Source organism: Neovison vison, chromosome 7 (genome assembly GCF_020171115.1).
Source record: "Neovison vison isolate M4711 chromosome 7, ASM_NN_V1, whole genome shotgun sequence".
NCBI classification, from domain to species: Eukaryota; Metazoa; Chordata; class Mammalia; order Carnivora; family Mustelidae; genus Neogale; species Neogale vison.
This window is the reverse complement of record NC_058097.1, coordinates 103,875,860-103,899,212: the sequence shown is the minus strand read 5'-3', so window position 1 is coordinate 103,899,212 and position 23,353 is coordinate 103,875,860. Positions and strand designations below refer to the sequence as shown.

Sequence of the window (23,353 nt, the reverse complement as noted above, 5' to 3'; positions counted from 1 at the left end):
GTGCTGTGGACATCAGCGAAGGCCCTTCCTGATAAGAGCATTGGAGGGTGATGGCTCATTCTATGTGCCAGCAGAGTAGAGGACATTGGAGAGCTTTTCAAGTGCATGATCTTTGATTTCCACCTAGTTGTCATTTCCTAAGCTCCCACACAACACCTGGCGAGTACCAGTTGCTGGAGCAGCAAAAGAGAAAGAAGACGCAGACTTTGCCATAAAAGAGCGCAGAGTGGGGAAGAGACAGATGTACCAGAAGCACCAGGAAGAGCAATCTGTGTGCCCTGAGACTGACGAGGAATAAACAACTTAGAAGAAGATCCTGGAAGATTTCTTGGAGGAGGTGGCCTCGGAGATGATAAATGAGAAGGGGATTTGGAAGAAGCAGAGACCACTGAGCATTATCCTCTTGAAGGACTCAAGATGCTATTCTCTGAACTGGAAGCTGAAGGAACCTGAGGCAGCAGGTTCCACCTCTTCAGTGTCACCACCATCCATTCTGGAGGGGCAGGATCCTTGGGCCTCCCCTCCATCAAGTCAACCTTGGAGTGTTTGTTAGAATAATAGATTAGGAAGGAGGGTAGGGAGCTGGTCTTCCAGAGTAAGGAAGGCAGCCAAGACCAGCAGGCTACCTCTCCCAGGTCCCCAGCGGCTCTGCCTCTCAGACTGGTGCTTGCAGCAAATTCCAGACCCCGCTTTATCTCTCATGCCAGGAAGATGGGATGTTTTGTTTCAACCTGTGGCAAACACTCTGGTTGTTGAAGAGATTAGTACTTCCTGGACCACAAATATAATTAGAGGATCAATCACAGAAAGGCTAGAGCGAAGGCAACCTTTGGGGAGAGATATTTGTTTTTACTCTGTCACTTTGAACATCAGCTGGCAGAAAGGCTCCTAAGAGAGGCTGTGCTTCAGAAACAGTAGGACCGCGGCCTCAGGAGAGAGGGCTAAAGTCTCCAGGCATGGCTTGGGAGGGTTAGAGAAAATTCTGCTTTGCTCATAACATACCTGTGTTTCCAGAAGCCTTTCCAAGCTCTGAGTGCCCATCTTCCTGCCACCACCAGCCTTGACGGTGAGCATTGAATTCAGTAAGAGGTTACTAGAGCATCGTTCAGACCCAGCCTTTGTAGTTCAGCAGTGTATCAGCAGCTCTGCTACCCTGGATTCTGTTATGGGACTCAAATATGTTCTGGGGCCCGTTATGGGACTCAAATATGTTCTGGGGCCTGGCAGGAAATATAAACTGAGTAAAACCCATTGAGCGCGGGCTCTAAGGATTAGTGAGGATGGTGGCAAACTTGAGAACATTTGAGAACTTGAGCCAGCCCCAGCTGGCTGAGGCTGGACATAGCAACAGGGGACAGGGACTTCTGCCAGAGGTGTGGGGCTTTGCCCCTTGTGTGCTCGGGCACCTGGGGATAACGTAGAGGATGGGAAGCCTGGGGTGGAGGTGTAGCTCCTTTTACTTCTTTCCTTCCATTCTTGGAGTATAGACACAGCCCCTTCCCCTTAAGCTGGGTTCTCCTCTAATTGGGGAGGGCCTCGGCCTTCTTCACTCAGTGCGTGCGTGCCCTGTTTTAAGGGGGCTGCCTCTACTTGACCCAGCCTGCTGTTGCCTCGTAAGAATGCAAACCTGCTATTTCCAAAATCTCGTGATTCCTTTTATAAGAGAAGCTAGAGATCTATTTTAATTTAAGATCTCCAAATTTGAAATATTAGTAATAAACTGCAATTTTTCAACAGTGTTCTCTGTATGAGCCCAACGAAACGAATCTGCAAGTTCCACGTGGCTCACAGGCTGCCAGTTCACCACTTCTGGTAGGAAGGGATTAGCTGAGCAGTACTGCGTCTCTGCGGCTGGGCTGGCGGGGGCTTTAGTGGCAGGCAGCCTTGCCCGCGAGGTTTTCACCGCCTGCTGCCCTTGTCAGCCTCCACTTCTCCTGTGCAACAAAATGCCATCAGTTCCATGTTCTGACCTGCCCCAAGTTGCTACTGGTTTGAGGGTTACGGTGTGTCATTCTTTGTAGGAAGGTAGCCAACACACCAGCTTACACTTCTCAGATGGTGACTGTGTGTGTGTGTATGTGTGTGTGTGTGTAGCACGGGATTTGTGGGGGGAGTGGGAAGCCGAGGTGCCCTGGCATCGGTGGGTTATTTGCACAAACCTGGCAGCTTGAGCTGAGCTGATCCTTGCGAGGAGCTCCCCCCGCCCCCCTGCCTCAGTCATCACAGCTCCCCGTCAGCCTGTGCCTCAGGGAGCTGTCACAGCCTCATTACTCCTAATTCATCTTCACTTAGTGCATCAAAAGGCTGATTTATCAAATTGGGTGGGCGCACAGGAAGTTTGATTAGCGACATTATGTTGTTTGCCATGACGGGCTCCGAAAACTTAGCTCATCTGTGTCCCAGGAGTCCCAGGAAAAGACTGAAGTGTTTATGTTCTGCCTCAGAAGTTCTCTGGATTGGAAGCCAGGCTGAGAGCTCCAACCAGAGGCATTTCCTTAGTGATGCTCCCAACAGCCACCTTCTCCGGTGGGGCTCACCTTCCTCCTCTCCCCACTCCCCCGCACCCACAGAGGTTCTCTGAGTCAGAGGTATCCAGAGATGGCCTGAGGTGAGCAGGTTCCCGGGCCCACCCACCCTCCTTTGCCTGAGCAGCAGTCCTGCCAGCTTGGCGTGGAGTGGGGCTGTCCTGGGTGTGCGTAATTGACCTCTGCTCTTGTCTCCATCACTGCCGCCGCCAGGCTGCAGAGCCACAAACCCAGATGCTCAGTACTTTCCCCGGGTTCCTGGAGAAGAAGGGGCCGGACGCCTCTCAGAAACATGGTTTTGGGAAGCAGCAGCCCATGAAGAGACCTAGCAGGGGCAAGGCTACTCCCTGCATGTGGCGGCCATCCACGAGTTTGTACCCTGCTCCGTGCACAGCCTCACCGATACCCAAAGGAATGCAAGTATCAGGCTTGGAAGGCAGCCCTTGGAAGGCCTGATGGCACATGTCCATCTCTGAGCAGGATGGGGTGGGAGAGATGTGTGTACACAAGTTGGATGATGTCGGGGTGGGGTGGGAGGACTCAGGAGAGATACCCACGGAGCCCCCAGAATTATCCTCCTTGAGCTGACTTCCTATCTTTGAAGATGTGGCTGCTGAGGACATGATAGTGACCACAGGGGAAGCTAATACCTGCCCTCATTGGGTCAGGTCCACCAGCCAGGGGGAGAGCGTGGAGAGCTGTGTAAAGTGTGGGGTGGGGGTGGGGTGCTGCCTAGAAACCTTGACCGCCATCTTGGTAGTGAAAGCAACTGGCTCTGGGAACTTGGATGGTTCCTTTCACTTTTCTGCATCTTAGTTTTTTATTCTGTAAAGTGAAGAGATTAGATTGAAGGTTTCTTCCAGGAGTGGAATTCTATTCTCTACATTTTTCCAGGTCAGTTATCAAGAGAATAGGAATAATGGCATCATCTCTGGGCCACAGACGATGCTAAGGGCTTGATGTACCTCATTTAACCTTCACAGTAACCCCAGGGGGAAAGTAGTCTCCCCCTGTTTAGAGCTGTTCATAGCAGCACGGCTGTGTCAATGCCCACCCGCACCGTAGACGCTCATTAACTCCAGCTAAGCTGGTAGGCTTCCCAGAAATTGCTGAGGATGTACACGGGATTAAGACACCTTTTGCCCATCAGGCCTCATGGACACTCAGAGAGATGGGGCAGACACAGAGCAAAGCAGGTACCAAAGAACACATGCAAACAGCAATCAGATGGTAGCAAGCACCAAGGCTTTTTAATGAGAATGTAGGTATGATCAGTTTCCAGATAACCAGAGAAAGGTCTCCGTGGAGATGATCATAACACACTAACATTTTCATAAGACTTTAGAGTTTGCAAGACACTTTGAAACACACCATTTTATGCAGTTCTCCTACCTCTTGCTGAAATTGGGGATGTCTGCTCTCGTTATTAAATTATTGTTAATTATTAAATTGAGGATCGGAGAAGTGGCTCAGCCGAGGGAACTAGATTATCCTTCTGCAGGTTGGACGTCTGCACAGTTAAGACAAGATGATCCAGGGTTGATGGCTGCTCGGGAACCTCAGAGAGTCTGCCAGGTCTCTCTGCGTGCCTGGCCCACCCCCACCTTTAGGAACAGAGGCGTCTCGTGGCTGGGGCAGACTCAGAGTTGACTACGAAGGCTACAGGCCAAGTAGGGTTTCTCTTTCTCAAAGAGTCAGAGGGAAGGGTCAAGGTTGCTGTAAATCCACATAGCACAGGCTGAGAAGACTTTACCCAAAGTCACCTGCCAGGCACCCACAACGTCTCGAGGCTGGTTGGTGGGAACTTTATGTGTTATATGGCTGGAGTTTCTCTGTATTGTTCAGAGAGAGGCCACAGAGGAATTGGGGTCTCCTGCCCCTAGCACCCCTCATCACAGCCCTGGTGGATTGCCTGGATCCTGTCCCACGGCTCAGCCCCACCTCTCTGGCGGCCCTAGCATCTGTCGTCAGCACATTAACTGCCATTTATTGGGCATGTGCCACCTACTGGCCCCTTCGTTTGCATTTTCTGAGCTAATTTCCCAGCCACTCCAGTGAGGAGGGAGTTGTGTCCGTTTTACAGGTGAGAAGACTGAGGCCCAGAGTGATTGCGTTGTCAAGACTGCATCTCTAGCAAGTGTTGGGGGTGAGATTAAAAGCCAGATCTGTCTGTCTGATTAAAAAAAAAAAAACTAACAGGCTGCATTGACTCTTTTCAGTTCCCAGGTTGGAAAGAAGCTATTCCTCTTGGGATTCTGGTCATTGCTGCTTGGGAAAGCCTCATATGCGGGGGTCAGGGATGGGATGGGGAAAGGGAGCGCGGTGCTGGTGGGCACAGAGCAGGCCATGAGGACTCTGCCCATCGCTGTGGCTGCCTTCCTGCCTTCTTCCACTGTGTGGGAGAGGAAGTTGGGCTCTGTACATGACCCCAGCCTGCCCTGGACTGGCCTGAAGAGGTGAGCCCAGAGACAGCCCCTGGGATGACCCCTGTTCTCGGCCATACTCTCTGCTGCTCTTACCTGAAATCCAGCCTTTCCCGTCCTTTTAGGAGCTTACTGGGGCTGAGAAGCCCAATGCCCTAGAGACTCCTGAGGTGGTGTTTTCTGGAAAACATCGGTAGTCTGAGGGCACTTGGAACTCTGAGCAAAGTTGCGTGTGGCCTGGACGGCCATGTCCCTCTTTGTAAGGTTGTGAGCCGTTCCTCTGGGGCCCTGCAGACACAGTCTGAGACCCAACAGCTTGTTGGGGTGAGAGCCTGGCCATGCCCTTGAAGGAACCATGTCTGTAGGTTCTGTGGGCAGAGGGATCTGTATCTCTAACCTGCTTGGGTGAACTCAGGCCAGTTTCTTCCCTCTCTCTTCCTCTTTCTTCGTCTGAGGACCAGAAACCATGTTGTGTCTCACAGGCTGTGGTGCAGACGTGGGGAAACGGTCTGTGCACAGCGCTTCACACAGTGACGAGCTCGGAGTAGGAGCTTGGCGGGTATTCCCCTTGTCCCTTATCATCTTGGGTCTTGCTAGCTGAGCCACCATTCTCTGCGAAGGGGAGGACCCAAGGCTAGGACATCACCCAGCTTCTACCACAACCAGCGTGTGGCCCATTTTGAGTCATCCATAAACTCATTGTGTTCGTTTCAAAGAGACCCCAGACATCAAAGAATTTCGTCTGTAAATACTTTGCTGTGTATCGCAACCCGATCTGGGCCCTACAAAAATGAGCCAGAACACCACTGCCACACTCAAGAACCCTTCTCAGGGATCCCTTCCTGGCATCGGAACCCACCCTTCAGATTGTCAGAGGTCTGGTGAAACATCAGGGATCTTTAAAAAGCTGATTTCTCTGAATTGGGATTCAAGTAAGTTCCCCACATTACATCGGCCCATTCGGCATTCAAGTTTCTCTTACTGCATTTTTCCACAATCTGGATCTTACTGACTGCGTCCTGGCCGTGAGGTTTTACCTTCAGTTGGTCTTTGGGCAGGAGTCATAAAGTTAGACCTTGCTGCCCCCTTTCCCTCACTCCGCATCGGGGAAAGAGCTCTGTTCTCCTTCCTGCAAAAGTAATGTCCCCACAGTCCCCAGTGCCAGCCTGAGGCAGTGAAGGGTTGGTGGGGGGCAGGCATGGGACCCCAGGGCTCCCAGTGACGGGATGGTGGGTGCTGGCTCTTATTCGGACTCACCCGCCGCTTGTTTTCACGAACAGGGGTGTCTTTTCATAAAGCGAAGCCATTTTCTGCCAAATAGCAAGGACTGTTTTTCCTCCTTTCAGAGCAATAAGGTTCAGGATTTGTCTCCCTCTTGGCTTTCAAGAGCATGTTTTCTCAATTCTTTCCTGAAATTAAAGTAAAGGTCAAGGAGGCTGGTCTGAGACCCGCCCTCCCTCCTCTCCGGGCTCCTGCTGGTGAGTCTGGCTAAGTGTACCTGCCTCCTGGGCTCCTTGACCCAGTGCTCAGGGCAAACCCAGCTCAACTTCCCAATTCTTGTCATCCTGAGGGGGAAGGGGGAGTTGCAAAGGGGAAAAAAGAGAAAGGAAGGGGGGAAAACCCAGCGCCAGCCTGTGGGTTCCTTTCTGAATTTAGATCTGAGCAATTTGTAGAGGCCTCCTTCTCCCCACTGTGTTTCCTTCCTTGGGGAGGGGGCCCCGGGCCCCACGCCCTCCACCCTGCTTCCCACCTGCCAATTTTCTGCTCCGCACGTGAGCTGCCCCAGCTCTCTGCCCTGTCCCTTGCACCGGGTTGAGCTGCGAGGATTTTTAATCAGCAGGCAGCACACGCACGGAGAGAATAGCACCACCAGCCCGCTTAGCTGAGCGGTACTGGAGCCTTCGCTCCCCGCCCCCTCCCCACACTGAGTCACTCCCAGCTAACAGTTAATTAATTTGTGACACTTTGACAGTTCGTGAAGAGACATTTTTACGGAGCCTTCAAAATGCACAGGGATGGGGCTGTCAGGCAGACTCCTTTCTTGCATTATCTGGGTCTCCAGACCCTGCCTTACCCTACCTTAGAACAGGGAGAGGGGGCCAGGCCTGAGCTAGCCCTGCAGCCCTCCTTGGTCCTGGTCTCTTGGGACACTTCATACTCCCAGGGACCCCTGGGCAGGGCCTGGGCACCTGGCCATGTTGGAAAGAGGGGGAAACATGGCAGCATGAGGGCTGGGAAGGCCCCAATCATGCTCTGCTCTCATCTCTTGGGACCCACCCTGTCTCAGCGACATTCAGGCCGCTGCTTGGTGCTGTGTTAGAAACGGCTCCAGCCGCCTTGGCCTGCTGGGATGTCACTCCCTCCGTGGGGTCCTCATCTAGACACTGTGAACTGCTGCCCCCCCAGGCCTTCTGGGAGCCCAGAAGCCATCCCCACAGGCTCTCTGCACCTCTTCCCACAGAACTGACGTCTCCCCACCTCCCCACATGCCTATACTCACTCCCCTTCACATATGTGCGTTCTCTCTTTCAGTGGCTTGCAACTCTGTGGGCCCCACTGGAAAATTCCCTCAATGGACCCCAAACAGTTGGGTATCCAACTCTGTGACCCAGGCCCAGAGGGCCAGAGAGAGATCTTGGGGGAGGCTACTGGTACCCCTCCAGAAGGATCTGGGGGAGGAATAACAACCAGGGCAGAAGAAGACCCTGGGCCTGGCTCCTCTCGACCTGAGTGAGGTTCTGGCTCCCATGAGTGCCTCCTTGACATTTACTCACCATGGCCACCACCATGCTGGAAAGTGAGAAGGCCAGGAAAATAAAAGACAACATAAGTGTTATCCTTACACTGGTGTAGCTCCCAGGTTGGCAAGAAGAACCGACACTAAACAAATAATTAGACAAGTGACTTAATTATGCTCTGATGAGGGCCACTAAGGAGCACAGGTGCTGTGAACGTAGTCCGCCAGACGATGGCTCAGGGCTGGAGCCTCGGGAAGGCTTCCCTGGAGAAGGGCTTGTCCTGGAGGGTCCCAGGAGGACGAGGTTAGCTGGGACAATGGGAACGTGAGCCTCCGTGGAAGGATTGGGCCTGGTTAGGGGTAGAGACTTGGGAACCCAGGAGGGGAGAGCAACAAGTGGTATTTAGGTTGGTGGCTTTGTGGCTCTGGGAACAGGAAGTTAAGTGAGTGCCCGAGGGCAGCTCCTCTCTGCTGTGAGGCAGGAGGCAAAGGGCAGCCTGGCCAGGTTTAGCTCCAGGGAGCAGTGAGGAAGCTTGGAGCAGGTGCCTGCCACCCCTGGTTCTTAGGACCACACCCCCTCCTTCCCCACTAGCCTAGGTCTCTTTAAATAGTCCAAACCTGATCCCCCACAGCTGCCCAGAGGCTCTGGGTGGAGAAAAGCAAGAGCAATGGAGGGAGTCCAGGAGGTAACAGATACCCCCCCCCCCCCCCCCCCCCCGCCATGCCTGAGCTCTAGGAATTTGTAGGTACAGGACCTTACCTGGGCCCTCTCCCACCCCTGGGCAAAAGCAAGTGTTTCTTCCCCTAAGAATGACCACTGGCACCTGGGCCAGACTCAGGGCCTCACCACCTGGCTCACCCTTCCTGTTTGGGCCTGGCAGGCCAAGGAAGAGTCAGGGGTGAGGAAAGGGTCAGCCTGGAGATGATAGCATCCATCCTTCCTTCCAGGGCATTAGTTAAAGACTTCGGGTTTCCCTTCGTTGTAGGAAGGATTGGAGGCTCCTTCCCGCCCCCGCCTTCGGATCCCACTCTTGCTGGAGCTGCAGGAGTCACGGGAGGTGCCCACCCCCAAATTTGGACCCCTCTGTGGAGGAGCAGGGGCCAGCAGGAATTCCTGGGCCTTGAGGAGGAGCCCCTTGCGCACTCCCTCCCCAATCCCCTCCAGTGCCAGCACTCCACAAGCTGCTTTTGAGATGCAAATGCAAAGTACTCCCCTCCCCACCCCTTCTTTTTCATTGAAATGCTTCAAGTTTCAGAAAAAAAGGGAAAATGATGTGTTTAAGACAGCAGTGTCTCAGCAGCAATGGAGCCTGAGAAGAGATTGTTAAATTTTAATTAGACAATTTGATTCCTTCAAATGCCAAACTTTCTGGGGAGGCAGCACCAGGAGCACCACGGGAACCAGGCTGCTGGAGTTTCTACTGTGCCAAGGGTTCCTCCCGCCCCACCTCTGGTCCCTGTGTCCCCAAGTTTTGCTGGTGGATGGAATCAAACTAGAGAGGGAACATAACCCCACCCCTCCCGCCAGCTTTGCTCCCGGGTCCCAGGCTTTCCTAAGGGATTGACCCCTCTGGCCCCATCCCACCAGTCTGGGGACCAAGGGCCACTGTACCCACTAGGTTTGGGGGATCAGCCTCAAGCTGGAATTTTGAAGCCTCAAACTGGAAATTTTCAAAATTTTCAAAAAAATTTTCCTTCCTTCCAAGTACCTGTGAGAGGCTGTTTGTGTTTGCAGGCTGTGGGGACTGCAGGCTGCTGGGGCGTGCTGGAGAGCTGCCTGCCTCCTTCAGCCAGCCTGCGCCTTCCCCTCCTCCCCTCCCTGCCCCAGCTCTGGCAGGTGGTGTGAGAGGTGCACTGCAGGGGCAGTGGGCCAGCTCTGCCCCAGCTCTCTGTCTGGGCTCCCTGTCTTCCTCACCTGGACAGCCGGCTCATTTTCAAATGAGGGCACAAACAGGAAATGGTCACACATGGGAAAGCCCAAAGGGTAAGTGGCGGAAGGCCAGGAAGCTGGAAAAGCCCCCTCCACTGTCCACTGGCACTGATCTAACCCACACACCTCGATTCACTCCAGACGCCACGTTGGGAAGCTTTGCTGTGGGCTCTGAGGGCAGCAACCAGCAGAATGGGTGGGAACAAGGCTGGAGGTTAAGGAGAGCTGGATGGAATGGGAACAGACCACCGAGTGGATGATTCTGGAAGGTCTTTCAGGTGATGGTTGCCCTTCTGAGCTGAGTACTGGAGACAGATGAGGGTCAGGGGGGTCTCTGGCACTAAGATGGCCTGAGGCTTGTGGGGAGTGGGGTGCACCACGGAGCTCCCAAAGCTCTTTCCCCTGCACCAGGGCAGCTGAGAAGTTGTCTAGGAGGCCCCAGCGCACCTGAGGACTTCTCTGCCAGCGTCTGCTGGTGGAGCAGCAGAGGCCCTGCTTTACCGCACATGGAAGAGGAGGGTGATATTTTGGGAGAGAAACAGCAGCTCTTCCCACTGGGGTCTCTATCAGCTCAGGCTGCTTTAACAAAGTACCCTAGATGGGGGGCTTCAACTACAGAAATTAACTTCCTCACCGTCCTGGAGGCTGGGAGTCTGAGGTCAAGGGTCCTGCGCGCTTGGGTTCTGGTGAGTGCTGCCTTCCAGGCTTGCAGATGGCTGCCTTCTCTTGACGCTGTCCTCAAGTCATCCAGACCTCAGCTCCCCATACCATCCCCTTGGGGGGATGCCTTCCCCAAGGCACACATTGAGAGGCACACATTTCAATCTTTAGCAACAGGGTTAGCTCATCCATCCCTGTTCTAGGAGCAGGACTAAGTTGCTGAGCATGGCAGTGACCATGTATGTATTTGGCGCTCACTAAATGCTCATTGATCTGGACTGGTTAGGAGTTTGACACATGAGCCACTAGCCTAGCCGCCTGGAGGAGAATGGAGGTGGCGTCTGGAGGTTGGTGAGCAAGGTGACCCTATTTTCATAACTCCAAATCGGGATTCTTGTTCTGATGACAGAAAGTTTTAAAAATAATATGAGATTTATTTATCTGAAATTTCCTTTAAGGGTAATTCGCCTTGGGTCATACATGTAGCCGTCTCCTTTTTGAAAAAGAATAAGAAATTTGGACCATCCTGGTACACGCAGGGTGCCAACTGCTCTCAGTGTGGCCGTTGCCAGTTCCAGAGGCGCTGAGCGGGCCCTGACCTCATGTGGCTTCTCTGAGGACCAGCCCGAATAACCTGAAGCCCCCTCCCTCGACCCCCAACAGAAGCTCTGAAAGGGATGGAGAGGCTGGAGGGCCCAAGCAAGAACAGGCATCTGAGGGGCCCTCCTAGAGCCCCTGGAGTGAAAAAGACCACAGCTTTGTGGGACAGACCCTTCTGGGACACCTCCTGGAGCCCTAGGCTGGAAGCAAAGAGGAAGGGATGTGGCTGGAGCGGGGATGTGCCGAGTGGGTACTAAGGTGTCCCAAAAAATAGCCAGCAAAGAAATTGCCAGAAGACTGCTGTATTTTAAGCATTCTAGGGTGCACATCTCCCCCACCTCTGCATGCACACATTTTAATGTCTCTGAAATCAGAATGCATTGTACAGTGGAGCCCATCTTAGAGCTGTATTGCAGGTTGATAGCGTTTTTTTTCTTTCCTACTGGTGCATCTCACATTCAGCTCTATCTTGGAGCCTAGGAAACATGACAGTTGGTATTGCCTGGCTCAGGCATAGACTTCGCCTTTATTCTTTCCTCCCTCCCAGGGGTGGTTTGCCATGTCTTGGGCCCCTTCTCCCCTTATCTAGACCCCTGCTTTCCAAGGCCGAGCCGGAGGAGGCAGCAGGGTATAACAGCGGGTCCCCAGGGCAACCCCTGACCCCAGGGGACTGCATTTGGACAGTCTAGTCACTTCACCTCCAGGATCTTCAGGCTTGTGGTCTGAGTGCTTGTTTCTTTTAATTCTTTTGCTTGGTTTGATTTGTAAAGTTCACAGTCCTTGAGAGCTTACCTGGGCAGCCACACATGCATCATCTTACTCTTTCCTCATGACAGTAATTTTTATCCCCATTTTGCAAGTGGGAAAACTGAGGCTCAGTGAAGCCAAGTAGTCTGGCCAAGATCCCCAGAGCAAATAAAGGTGGAGTTAGGATTGGGACCCAGGTGTCTCGGTCCTCAGTCCTATCTTACATTAGTACCTCTCATGCCAGAGTACCTCCTCTGTGGGGCTGAATTCGCTGAATTCCTGCTCTGCTTGGTGTGACTTGAGAGCTAGCCAGAGGGCCCCTGCTTGTGAGCCATGTTGGCCCCAGATGGAAGGGTGCTGTGGACACGCTAGGGACTCGGGCTGGCTCTGGGGGTTGGAGGAAAATCCTGCACCAAGATATTAATAGGGTCTACAGGCATTTAGGACTAACTTGGTTTCCCCATTCTTTCTGTAATGTTAATCGAATACATTTGTATCAGAAAAAAAACCTATCTAGAACAGATACTGAATTAGAAAATTAAATGCATGAGGCCTTTCCAGCCTTGGGTGAAGGGACTCATTCTTCACTCTTGTCCTGCAGAGGGGCTGACAAGCAGAGGAATGAGAGCTCACCCCCTCCCCTGCCCTGACTGGCAATGCTCAATTCGCTATCTCACTGGACCCATGATTTTAAATTCTGGTTGAAGCTCTTGCCCCTCCAGGAAGCCCTCCATGAGCACCCCAGCCATGGACCTGTGCGTTTCCTCTCTGATCTCTGCCCACGGGTGGCAGAGTGAGCCCCAGACCCCTGCAGGACCAACATGTCTCCCCCCACCCCCCCACGCCCCAACTACTGGGCCTGCTGACAGCTGACATTTCAGGACGGGTCTACCCTCTTGGGGCACCCACTTGAAGAGAGATGCCTCTCTCAAAGTCACATCCTTTCCCTGGGACAGCCCACACTCTGTGACCATTATGAGAAGGGACACCTCTGTAGGTTCTCTGAGGGGCTCATCTGAGGCCTTTGATGGGACTGCAAAGCAGCTCAGCTTCTCCTCAGCCCAGTCCCGCTCCCTGCCCTTCTCTGCAAGCCTCCATCCTACAAAAGTTCCCCAGTAAATTCCCTACGCGCTAACTTCCTCCCCAGAGTCTTCTTTCTGGGGATCCAACATGCAACACCTATGGTACTTTGGGGCTGCCTTTCTCTTCTGTGTCTCGCCCATCGAGTGGCCTCGCTGTGTACCCACATTCCAAGGCGGAGGGCTTTTCTTCCCAGTTGGACTCACAGAGCCTCCCATTCAGTTCAGCAAACAACTTATTACCTGCAGATCCCAGAAAACAAGAGCATATGCTCTTTAATTTATTTATTCCATGAAGACGACAAGGCATGAGCAAAACGTGGTATAACTCTTAAGATGCTTACAATCCATTGTGGGGGGAAAAAAACAGATACACAGAGGGGGTGTGTTCCAGAATGGAACTCAGGGATGATGCTCTGGGACCCCCCAAGGAGACAGGGAGATGGTCCAGCTGAGAGCGCTTGAGATGGACTCCAGGGAAGGAGGCTCCTGTGCAAGCCTTGCTTTGAAGGATGGGTAGGGGCTAGGCTAGCAGGGGAAAGGAAGGGATGTTTTCCAAAGACCTTTCTCATTGTAGTGGGGATAAATTATAAGCCATTTAGGTTGTTTTGAGGGTAAATGAGGTAATACATATATTGCATGATATATATGTATTGGAGCCAACTGTCAAACCCTCTGCAGGTGTATGAAGCGATGTCGTAGGCTGGTTCTGGATTTTGAGCAGAAGCACGAGTCTGGTTGGGTGTTGAGAGGGCATGGGGTGGGCTAGAAAGGAAGCCACAGAGTCTCCATCAGAGGCCACTGGCCCCGCGGAGAGGGACTGAGAAGTGCGAGGGGAGGCAGAAAGAATGTTCAGGAGCCTCTGTGTCTCCAGGCCCCCTTCAGTGCCTGGCACATCGCTCTATGGCTAGCGGGCTTGAGAGGTGCTGACTGAGAACAGGAGGGAGCAGGAGGAGCCCCTGTTGCCTGATGGGTATGTGCTGTGTGCTCCAAGTGGGAAGACGGGCCGTGGGTTTGCAGAGGGCAGCACCGCTGCAACACTGGGTTTCTCCACCTTAGAGCTGGAAGATGAGTTGCATGGGGGTCATTTCATGCCACCCCATGTGGAGTTAGGCGTTGTGATCTCCCCAGAGGCTCCAGACTGGTGGTTAGGTAGGACACCTTCCACGCTCACACTGAGAAGCCGCAGAGCAGGTGTGTCAGACGAGGATGAGGGTGGAAGGTGGAAGAAGGTGGGCAGACCCTCTCCAGAGTCCCCTCTCTGACCTCTTGTAGCTGGTGTACTACCCTCCCTGTTGCGGACCTGGAACCACGTTCATCCCAAATGGCATAAACTAGTGGATTTCCAGTCCCTTGGGGGTAGCAAAGCCCCTGGAAAGCATAGTGCTTTGTGTGGAATGCCTTGAATTCCTGATAAGCTGCCTCCCATCATGGAAACTAGGGACACTTTCGTTAGCAGGAAAGCGAGCTGTACTCTATGTGTGTTATGTTCCAATCACAACCCAAACACAGGCTGTCAGGCTCACCGGTGCCCAATGCAGCTCAGGTCTGCCGCTCAGGCTCTCTTGCCTCCTGTTCTTTCTTCTTCCAGAGCCCAAGGCAAAAATGCAGTTTACCTCTACACCTTCTCTCCTCGTGTGCTCCGGCCCCTCTCCCATCCCACATCTACGTAATGAGCAATTTCCAGGATACTGACTTACAAGTTAGCTACCGATGCTAAACACCTCTCCATTCTCATTGCTGCCGCCGTCATTCAGACGACCACCCTCTCTTACCTGGATTACAGCCGCAGCCTCGCCTCCTCCAAGGGGCCCTCTACACTGCAGCGGCCACTTTTCTAAAACACCAGCCCAGTGATCTTTCCTCGGTGCCCAACCTCTCAGGGGGCTCCCAAGCTTATGAGACCCACTCTGACCCATGAATTGCCCTCCGGTTTCATTCCCCACCCCACCCCCTTGCCTTACATTTTTAGCCAAATAGAGTTGTTGTCTGGGACTGTGTTGTATTCTCTCTAGCTGCAATGTCTCCCAGTCTCTGTTGTCTGGCTAATTCCTCTTTTTACTGTATCACATGACACCTCCTTCAGGAAGTTCTCAGGGCTGTCTTGTAGAAACTCATCATCTCTTCCTTGGGTTCCTTTAGCCTCCCAGCTGCTGTCCTGCCACCTGCTTGGCACACCCTTGCATCTCTATAGAGCGGCCAAGAACCTTCTGTCTGGGAGCCATATCTGATCATGTGGTTCCTGCTGCCCTCTGAGTCAAATCTAGCAGCCCTTGTAAAGCCTTCCAGGGCCTTGCTGTGGCAGCCTCCTCAGTTCCACTCATGCCGAATCCCCCTGGGTTTCAGCTGTCCCGAATGAATCTCCTCCTAGTTTTCCACTGGGCACCTGCTCTCTCGCTCTGTCATTTGCTTATGATGCTTCTTGTGTCAAGACCCTTCCCTGGGCTCCCAGCTCTTCCCCTGCTGAATTCCTATACACCTTTGGGTGTCTGTCAAACGTTACTTCCTTGGGAAAGTCTTCTTTCTATCCTTAAACTAGGTTAGGTGTCTCTCCTGCATTCCATTTCCTAGTGCCCACTGCTTAGAGATTAAATTGCTTGATTCACTAGCTGTTGTTTCTTTTAGAACGTGCGCCGGAGAACCATGTGTATTTTGTACCTGCCCTGTTTCCAGCACTCCATAGAACAGTGCTCACTACATATTTTATAGAATCAAGAATGAATGAAGGCACACTCCTCTTCCTGCCCCTGAAAGCTGGACCTTCTCGCTACCTTGTCTCAAGTGTGGGGTGCCTGGGACGTGCTTACTGTTTGTCGAATGGACGACCAGCTCTTTTCAAGCTCATTTACTCTATTATACTTAAAAAAAAAAAAATCACACTTGCTCATTTGTTTTGCCATCGGCAAGGACTTGCCAGCAGCGTAGTGGCAGCGGGCCCCAATGTTGTAAGAAAATTGGTAGATTCAGAGCTGACAATCTCGAAGCTGGAGACTGCTGCTAACTGCCCGGGGTTGGCTTTAGCCCTGGAGCCTTCCTGGGGGAGGCGGCACGCTTGGGGAGGTCCTCCTGCTCACTCCCTGTGTCCGTCTTTCCTGGCCAGAGCCCGGCCACCGGCTGCCCTGATGGATCCCCTGAACCTGTCCTGGTACGATGATGATCCGGAAAGCCGCAACTGGAGTCGGCCCTTCAACGGGTCGGAAGGCAAGGTGGGCAAGCCCCACTACAACTACTATGCCATGCTGCTCACCCTGCTCATCTTCGTCATCGTCTTCGGCAATGTGCTGGTGTGCATGGCCGTGTCCCGCGAGAAGGCGCTGCAGACCACCACCAACTACCTGATCGTCAGCCTCGCGGTGGCCGACCTCCTGGTGGCCACGCTCGTCATGCCCTGGGTCGTCTACCTGGAGGTAGGTCCTCCCTGGCTCCCACCGACAAGTTGCCTGGTGCCTTCTCCACTGGCCTGGCCTCTTCCTCCACTCTGGGCTCAGTTTCTCTCCGGATAAAATGGGCTGTTTGTTCCTTAGCCATCCAATGCCCCATTTGAGAGTGCTTATTAAGGGCACTTAGTAAGTGTCCCGTCCTCCATGCGCCATGTCTCCCGTGTGGCCCTCAGAGCACCACGGACACCGGTTCATAGGAGGTGAGCTGGGGGGTCCGAGAAATCACTCAGCTGACGGGTCCCAGCTGGAGCTCTGTCAGGCCCCAGTTTGGCTTGTTTGATCATGCTGGCCATGGCAGTCATTGAGTCATTGAGTCATTGAGTAGGGTCCTTAAGGAAGGGGATGTTCATGCTTCCAGGCTGGAAGCTTCCGGCTCTCAGTTCAAACTTCCAAAGAAAGGCTGCTGCTCTGTGTGCTCCTTATCCCTCCCCCCTCCCCCAATTTGGTCTAATGCCTGTGTCTGGGACCCCCAGGCAGGGGTGTCTAAGCCCTGTGCCACAGCCCCTTTGCTCAGGGATGTCCCTAAGGGCTCTGCTAGGACAGAGCCCCTCTCTGTGCATCTGAACAGAGAGCAGGCAGCCCCCACTGTGGTGCAGGCACTGGGCCAGGCCTGTCGCAGACACAGGCTTCACACTCATGCTAATCCTGGGAGTTGACACTGTTCTTCTCGGCTTACAGAAGAGGAAACAGAAGCTTTAAGAAGCTGCCTGTCCTCACGCAGATCACACAGCAAGGGGAGAAAGCACCAAGGGAGGAGTCCCTCACGATGGTGGACATTTCCCAGAGCTGCCAGGCAGACATGGGAGGGTCTGGGGACTTGGGTCCTGGATCTGCCCCTTTCTTGGCCAAGGATTCTGGGGTGGAGTCTGGGAATGGACTGGCCCTTGAGGGAAGAGCCAATGCTAAGGTCGCTCAGATCGCTAGACAGGTACCCTCCTGCCTGGGCAAGAGAAGGACTTACCTCCGCCACAGAGGCAAGTCCCTGGCAGAGAGGGAAGGTTTTTCTGTTTTTAAAGGAAAACATGAGATTTTGTTTGCTTGAGCAGAGGAGACATCTAGGAGAAGAAGCTGAGTGGGAAAGGGAGGCTGGTCCAGAGTGGCCTCTCTCCCTGTCTCCCAAACGGGTTGGAACATTCAAAATGGATGTTAAGGAAGAACCCAAAGAAACAAACAGACCTAAATTCTACAGACGTCACAAGCAGGGGCTCTGCTTCCTCTGTGACTCTCACATCTGTGAGGGACTCCAGACTGTCCATTCACGTCCTAAAGGCCTGTCCCTGAGGAGCCCTTCTTAATCCTAAGGCCATTCCCCTCCTGCTCACTCTCAAAAGAGTGTCCCAGGCCTCAGGCCGTCTGGGAAAAATGAGGGGTGAGCGGCAGGGCGAAACCCTCTCTGTGACTCGCTTTCCTTATGCGAACAAAGGCACATACAGTGCCTGCTCGTGGCATTGCTGGAGGTCTAAGGAGTTAATGGAGGTAAAGCGCTTAGAGTGGTAGGGCTCGCGTAGAGAACAGTACGTAAAAGTCAGCGTGACAATGGCAATGAAGCGGAAGATGATGGTAGTAGGTATGCAGCACCTGTCCTCCAGGCGAGGGCCCTCCCCGTGCCCGGGCAACCAGGCCCCCTCTACCCCCAAAGGGAGTCGTGCTCTGCCTGCAGCTCAGCGTGTGGCTCCTGGGCTTCCGCGGATCGGCAAGCCCTCCCCAGACACTGTGGTTTAAGGCCGTCTTGGAGCTCCTAGGCATCTATAAGTTCTTTGACTGGGTATTTCCAAATAGCTGTTCACCATGATTTTGGAGGGGATGCTCAGTGTTTTGGCCGGGCAGGGTGAAGAACGCTGTCTCGGAGCGCTCTGACTTTCCCATCGTGTCCCTGCAAAACAAGAGCTGGGCCCTGAGTACTACAGGACGTCATCTCAGCCACTGATGGTTCCCTAGAGACTGCCCCGAGTAGAGTCTCAGCCTATCCCAATATCCTGCCAGAGTGTCCTTTCGATCCATATACTCTGTCCTCTCTAGGAGACACCCTTGTCTAGAATTTTCCCCCTGGTCCCCAGGAATATTAGTGCCTCTGATGGCCTGGCACAACGGGGCATATCTAATGGGGACCGGGAGTGCATTAGTTATTCTCCTTGGCACAGGGAAAGCACGTGATTTGCAGTGAGAGGATGAGGGTCCTTTCCCAACTCTGACACTTTCCATCTGGAAACAGACCTGGGAGAAGGGAATCAGGATCACTTGTCCGCATTTTGGCCTCATCACCCTGTGAGGTGAGGGTTCACCAGGTGGGCAGATGAGATTGAGAAGGGAACAGGCCCAGATTGTCTTTATTCACTCATTCAGCAGGGACTGAGCCCTGCCATGTCCTACAGCATCCTCAGGGCATTGGCTGCCATCAGCGAAGACCCAATAGGACCACTGTAGTATATAGTGACATATAGCCTGATGGTGGTGACAACAGAGCCGTCCCCACAGAGGATGTGGAAACAAGATTGCGGGGGGTGGGGGGCATGTGGGTACAAGGAATTCTTGCAGGAAGAAGTGATGCTTCCAGAAGAAGAATCCAGGGGACGGAGCAAAGCACTTGCATTCCGGGCCGAGAAAAAAAAAAAATAGGCAAAGCTGCAGAGCAGGGTGTGGGGTGTCACTGGCTGTGGGTTTGGAGGTGCAGTGGTCCTATCACTAGCTTCAGAGTTTTGCTGTCACCGTCGATAGAGATGACACTTCTCAGTGCCTGACACATAGTCCCTGCTTAACACAGGCTGATTATTATTAGGATTTTGCCGAGCCGTCTCATGGCTCAGCTGCATGTAGACATTGAGGTCGATAAGCGGTGTCCAAAGATGCCAAGTCCCAGCCCTGGTGCTGTCCTAGCAAACCTGGGGGCCGGTCCTCCCTCTGCCACTAAATCACCAGGTGACCTTGGACAAGTCCACATTCCTCTCTGACTCAAAGCTCGTACACCCCCCTTGCAATAATAACCTCTGCTTTCGCGCTTTATGTGCGCTTAGTCATTTGTACGTAGGTGTCTACTCTTGTGACAAGCTAGATGACCCTTCCCAAGGTGGTTTACGAGAGAGCATAGGACGTGCTTCCCGAAGAACTGTTCTCAGCCCCAGGCGTGCCACACATGTACTGAGTGTGAGTGTCAGTCCCCTCCCCGATGAGCAGGCACAGCAACCCTGTCTTGTGCGAGCGTGAGATGCCCACAGGCCCACAGTGGGTGGAGGAGGCCGCCAACAATTTCTCTTGAGTCTTTGAGTCAGCTGCCCCCAGGACTGTGGAGGAAAGCCCTCCCTTCTTCTGTGCTCCAGAAAGGCCTATGGGGGTGGGGATGGAGAGCTCCCTAATGGCAGGAACTATGCCCGTACCATTCACCATTATACCCCAGAGTCTAGGACAGAGCTGGCACGTAGTAAGTTGCTCATAGGTTTCTATGGCAAAGAAGGAAGGCCAGGAAGAGGGAAGGAGAGAAAAGCAGGAGGAAGAGGGCCCTGGTGTCTCAGACCTAGAGCTCCAGGGACATGGAAGCAGCGCTGAAGTACTAGCCTAGGGGGACTGCATGGTGGAGAGTGGGCCAGGTGGGCCTGGGGCCCTCCCAGTAGTGTCCTTAAAGGTCAGTTCTGTTTACACCCGAAGCTCCCCACCCCCATCCAGACCTTGGGGAGCCCTGTGCTGCCACAGGGGGAGAGGCCCTGGCGTGGGCCTTGTGGGCCCAGAGAAGCCATCTGCCTGTCTTCTGGGACAATCTGCTGTGTCTTCATGTCCCACCACAGCGGCCACAGCTCCTGTCACTGAGAGTTGAAGTGCCAACATTTGCTTTCATGCCTGGGAGCAGAACAGAAAGGGCAGCGGGGAGAATGAGCACGTCATCAGTAGCCCTGTGGCTGAGCTGAGCCAGGAGAGTGGGTCCTGCCCTGCTCCAGGCCCCCGGGGGGTGGCTTTCCGGCTCCTTTTCCTCCTGTTGGTAGAGGCCCAGGCTGGCTCTCCCTGTCCTGACTCTGTGCTCAGGCCCACCTGCGGAGTGACTGTGCATGCCTCTGTGTGTAAACAACAGGAGGTATGGGGGAGAGAGAGAGAGAGAGAGTGTGTGTGTGTGTGAAGGGATGCAGGATGCCCCTGCCAGGAGCAGGTGTCCTCATTCCTGGCCTACAAGGACATGTGGATACAGCATCTCTCCCTGCCCCTGCCTGCTGTTCCCACAGTTCAAGCCCCACTTTTTCTGTCCTGTGTTCTCCAGGTCTGACAAAGAGCACCACTGTCTTCCCTTTCAGAGCCATGGTCCTCACTGTCGTCTTTAACAGACACTCTTTGTGCCCTGATTCTGTGCTCTGCATGGTGCTGCTCTGAAGGCACTGCCGCGCCCCCTTCCACCCCCCACCCCGGCCCCAGGAACCTGGGCCCAGGCAGGATCAGAAGCTGAGCCGACCAGCCTTGGGCAAGTCACTGCCCATTTCTGAGGCTCAGTTTCCCCATCAATGGAATGGGATTGCAAGCTCATCACGCGGCTGTATTGCAAAATGAAGGCTTGAAGTAGTGGCACTTGGTAGAAAGTTGCTCATCTTTCTTCTAGCCCAGTTCTTGGCACCAAGGGACACTTATGTGTCTAGAAGGAGAGGGGACTAGGGACAAGGGCCTCAGGCTCCCCTTGCTGCCCCACTTCTCCCCCAGAACCCAGCTGGAGCCTCACAAGACCCCTGCAACTGCCCTCTGAGCCTGCAGCCTGATCTGCCCCAGGAGATCCTCCTCATCTGCTGCCCACCCCTTCTGGTGCTTTGTCCCCAGGTGGTGGGCGAGTGGAAATTCAGCAGGATTCACTGTGACATCTTTGTCACTCTGGATGTCATGATGTGCACGGCAAGCATCCTGAACCTGTGTGCTATCAGCATTGACAGGTGAGCCCAGCCAGGGGGGAGGGGGACGCAGGCCGGTCACATGTTGGGCTTCCCCAGCTCTCCTGCAGGGGCAGGCTCTGCCTGTGAGGCTGCACGGCTGTGCCTGCGGGTCTGGATGTTTGTGTGTGCATGCGTGTGTGTGTGTGTGTGTATGTGTGTATGTGTGCACATGTGTACGCACACACATGTGCAGGGGCCCTTGTGTCTGGCTGGGGGAGTACAGGCTGTCCAACAGACAGCGAGGCTACCAAGGATACCCAAACAGCAACTGCTAAAGACAAGAAAGCTCTTAGTTCTGGCTGCAGCCCTAGCTCTGTCACTTCCTACGGACATGACCTTGGGCAGAGTGTGCAAGTCCTCACAGCCCTGCTTTGTCCAGAAATCAAGGATGCTGACACCTGTCCGGGCGGGGCTGCAGCGTCTGGGTGAATTTCACATCCAGCACCAGCCTGAGGGGGCCCAGGCCATGCTCAGCTTGCCAAGCCATAGCCTTGGAACCTTTCACTGATTTGCACACGCAGGCCACGCAGGCTCCCAGAGGCCCTGGCTCTACTCCCCTCGTGGGGTTCTCGGAACATGGGATGAGCTACCCTTCAAGAGGTGCTGGGTAGAGGAGTATGAGGGACCATAAACAATTACTACTGTGCTTCTCTTCTACCCAATGGGGCTTCACTCTTGCTCTGAGGCACCTGGCTCCCAATCCATCAGCAAACACTTCCACCTTCTGGGAGCCCAGCCCAGGTGTGGTTTCAGAGGTGCAAAGACCCAGAGCCTGGCCCCTCAGACACCCTACAATCCAAGCTGGGAGATTGGAGTAATAGATAAGAGGGCCCAGGAGTAAATGGTAGCTGGTCAGCCATGAGGCTCCAAAGGCTGTGTGGGCAGGGTCAGGAGAGTATCTACATCTGGGTGGGCTTCATGGAGGTGACAACTGTCAGTCCCCAAGGTGCAGGGCGTCTCTGGTGTGTACCTGCTGTGGAACAAGGGGTCCCCGGGCCTGCAGCCCAGACTCAGGGTCCCCTGGCCCACACCCTCGCAGGTACACGGCCGTGGCCATGCCCATGCTCTACAACACTCGCTACAGCTCCAAACGCCGCGTCACCGTCATGATTGCCATCGTCTGGGTCCTGTCCTTCACCATCTCCTGCCCGCTGCTCTTTGGACTCAACAACACAGGTGAGGCTCGCCTCGGTCTGCCTGGGGCTCCACTGGCCTCCAGCTCGGGACTGCCAGGGAGCTGAACCCCTGGTGCAGACACAGGACGGAGGTCAGGCTGCGTCTCCCGGGCCAAACCTGACTCTGAACTGTACCTGGATGGGCCAGGGAGGAGCAGTAGCTCAGGGCAGGATGGGGCTGGGTGGGTGGGTGGGGGATGATTCGGGAGGCTGTCTGGCCATTTTCAGCTTTATTAAGTTGAAGCAAGTCAGACAGCTGCACAAACTACATGTGTATGCGTTTATGTGTGTGTGCGTGCACTGGGGGGCGAGCCCTGGGCTCCCCCACCCTCAGCGATGGTGTCTGTGTAAGGAGGTTGCAGCCCTGGTGCTGGCCAAGCCCCGTCTAGCCTGAGGCACCTGGGACAGGGAAGGTAGGAACCAGCAGCAGCCATTGTGGCGCGCCTGTCCCTGCCTCTGATGCCAAGCAGGTCCTGGGCCTGCCTGCCAGCCCCGCCCGATGTAATGCTTTCTCTCACGGGGGAGGCCCCAGGGGTGCGGAGCACCTCTGCAGACCGTCAGGGGGCAGGACACAGGGAAGCCTTGCCATCCACGTCTTGTGGGAATTCCAGGAAGCTGGACTAGGGCTTGATATGCTCAGCTCAATCTGGAAAGGCCCTGAGTTAGAGGACGGACATCGGCTAGACCAGGAAGGGAACTTGGAAGCATGCTGGAGCCCAGGCGGGTTCAGCACACGGGACCAAGTTTCCCTGTCCTAGAACTGAAAGGTGGCAGACCTCCCCCAAGTAGATAAGAAGGGCGCAAAGAAGGGATTACTCTTTGAAAAGAATTTCCTTCTGTTATTTTTTCCCAACACTCCTGCTCCACGTGGGTGTTCACGGATGGCGAAAGGAATAATGAACTAAGGAGGGAGCATTAATGGAAAAGCTTGGAAGCAGCTTAGCTTTTTTGCTCAAGGTTGTTTTTCAGTCTTTGGTCTACACCACGTGCTGGTGTCCATCCAGCATTTCCAGGCGCCTGCAGATGCTCAGGCGTACTCTCTGTCCCCTTGCTGCGCTCTGTCCCACAGAGGATAGAAAGGTCTCTGGCGGCAGCGCTGTGGCCCCCGGGGCTGCTGACACCCCCTCCTCCGGCTCTCCTCC

The 23,353-nt window shown here is 54.1% G+C and overlaps 1 protein-coding gene across 2 annotated transcripts in view; it reads left to right on the top strand.

Moving 5' to 3' along the window:
* DRD2 (dopamine receptor D2) overlaps positions 1–23,353 on the top strand; it is a 58,984-nt gene that overhangs the window by 29,633 nt on the left and 5,998 nt on the right. For both annotated transcript variants that reach the window (XM_044260616.1, XM_044260615.1), the window contains exons 2-4: positions 15,802–16,108; positions 20,927–21,036; positions 22,076–22,212. In XM_044260616.1, the coding sequence (XP_044116551.1) occupies positions 15,824–16,108; positions 20,927–21,036; positions 22,076–22,212 (532 nt within the window). In that variant the 5' untranslated portion in view covers positions 15,802–15,823. The remainder of the gene's footprint in view (positions 1–15,801; positions 16,109–20,926; positions 21,037–22,075; positions 22,213–23,353) is intronic.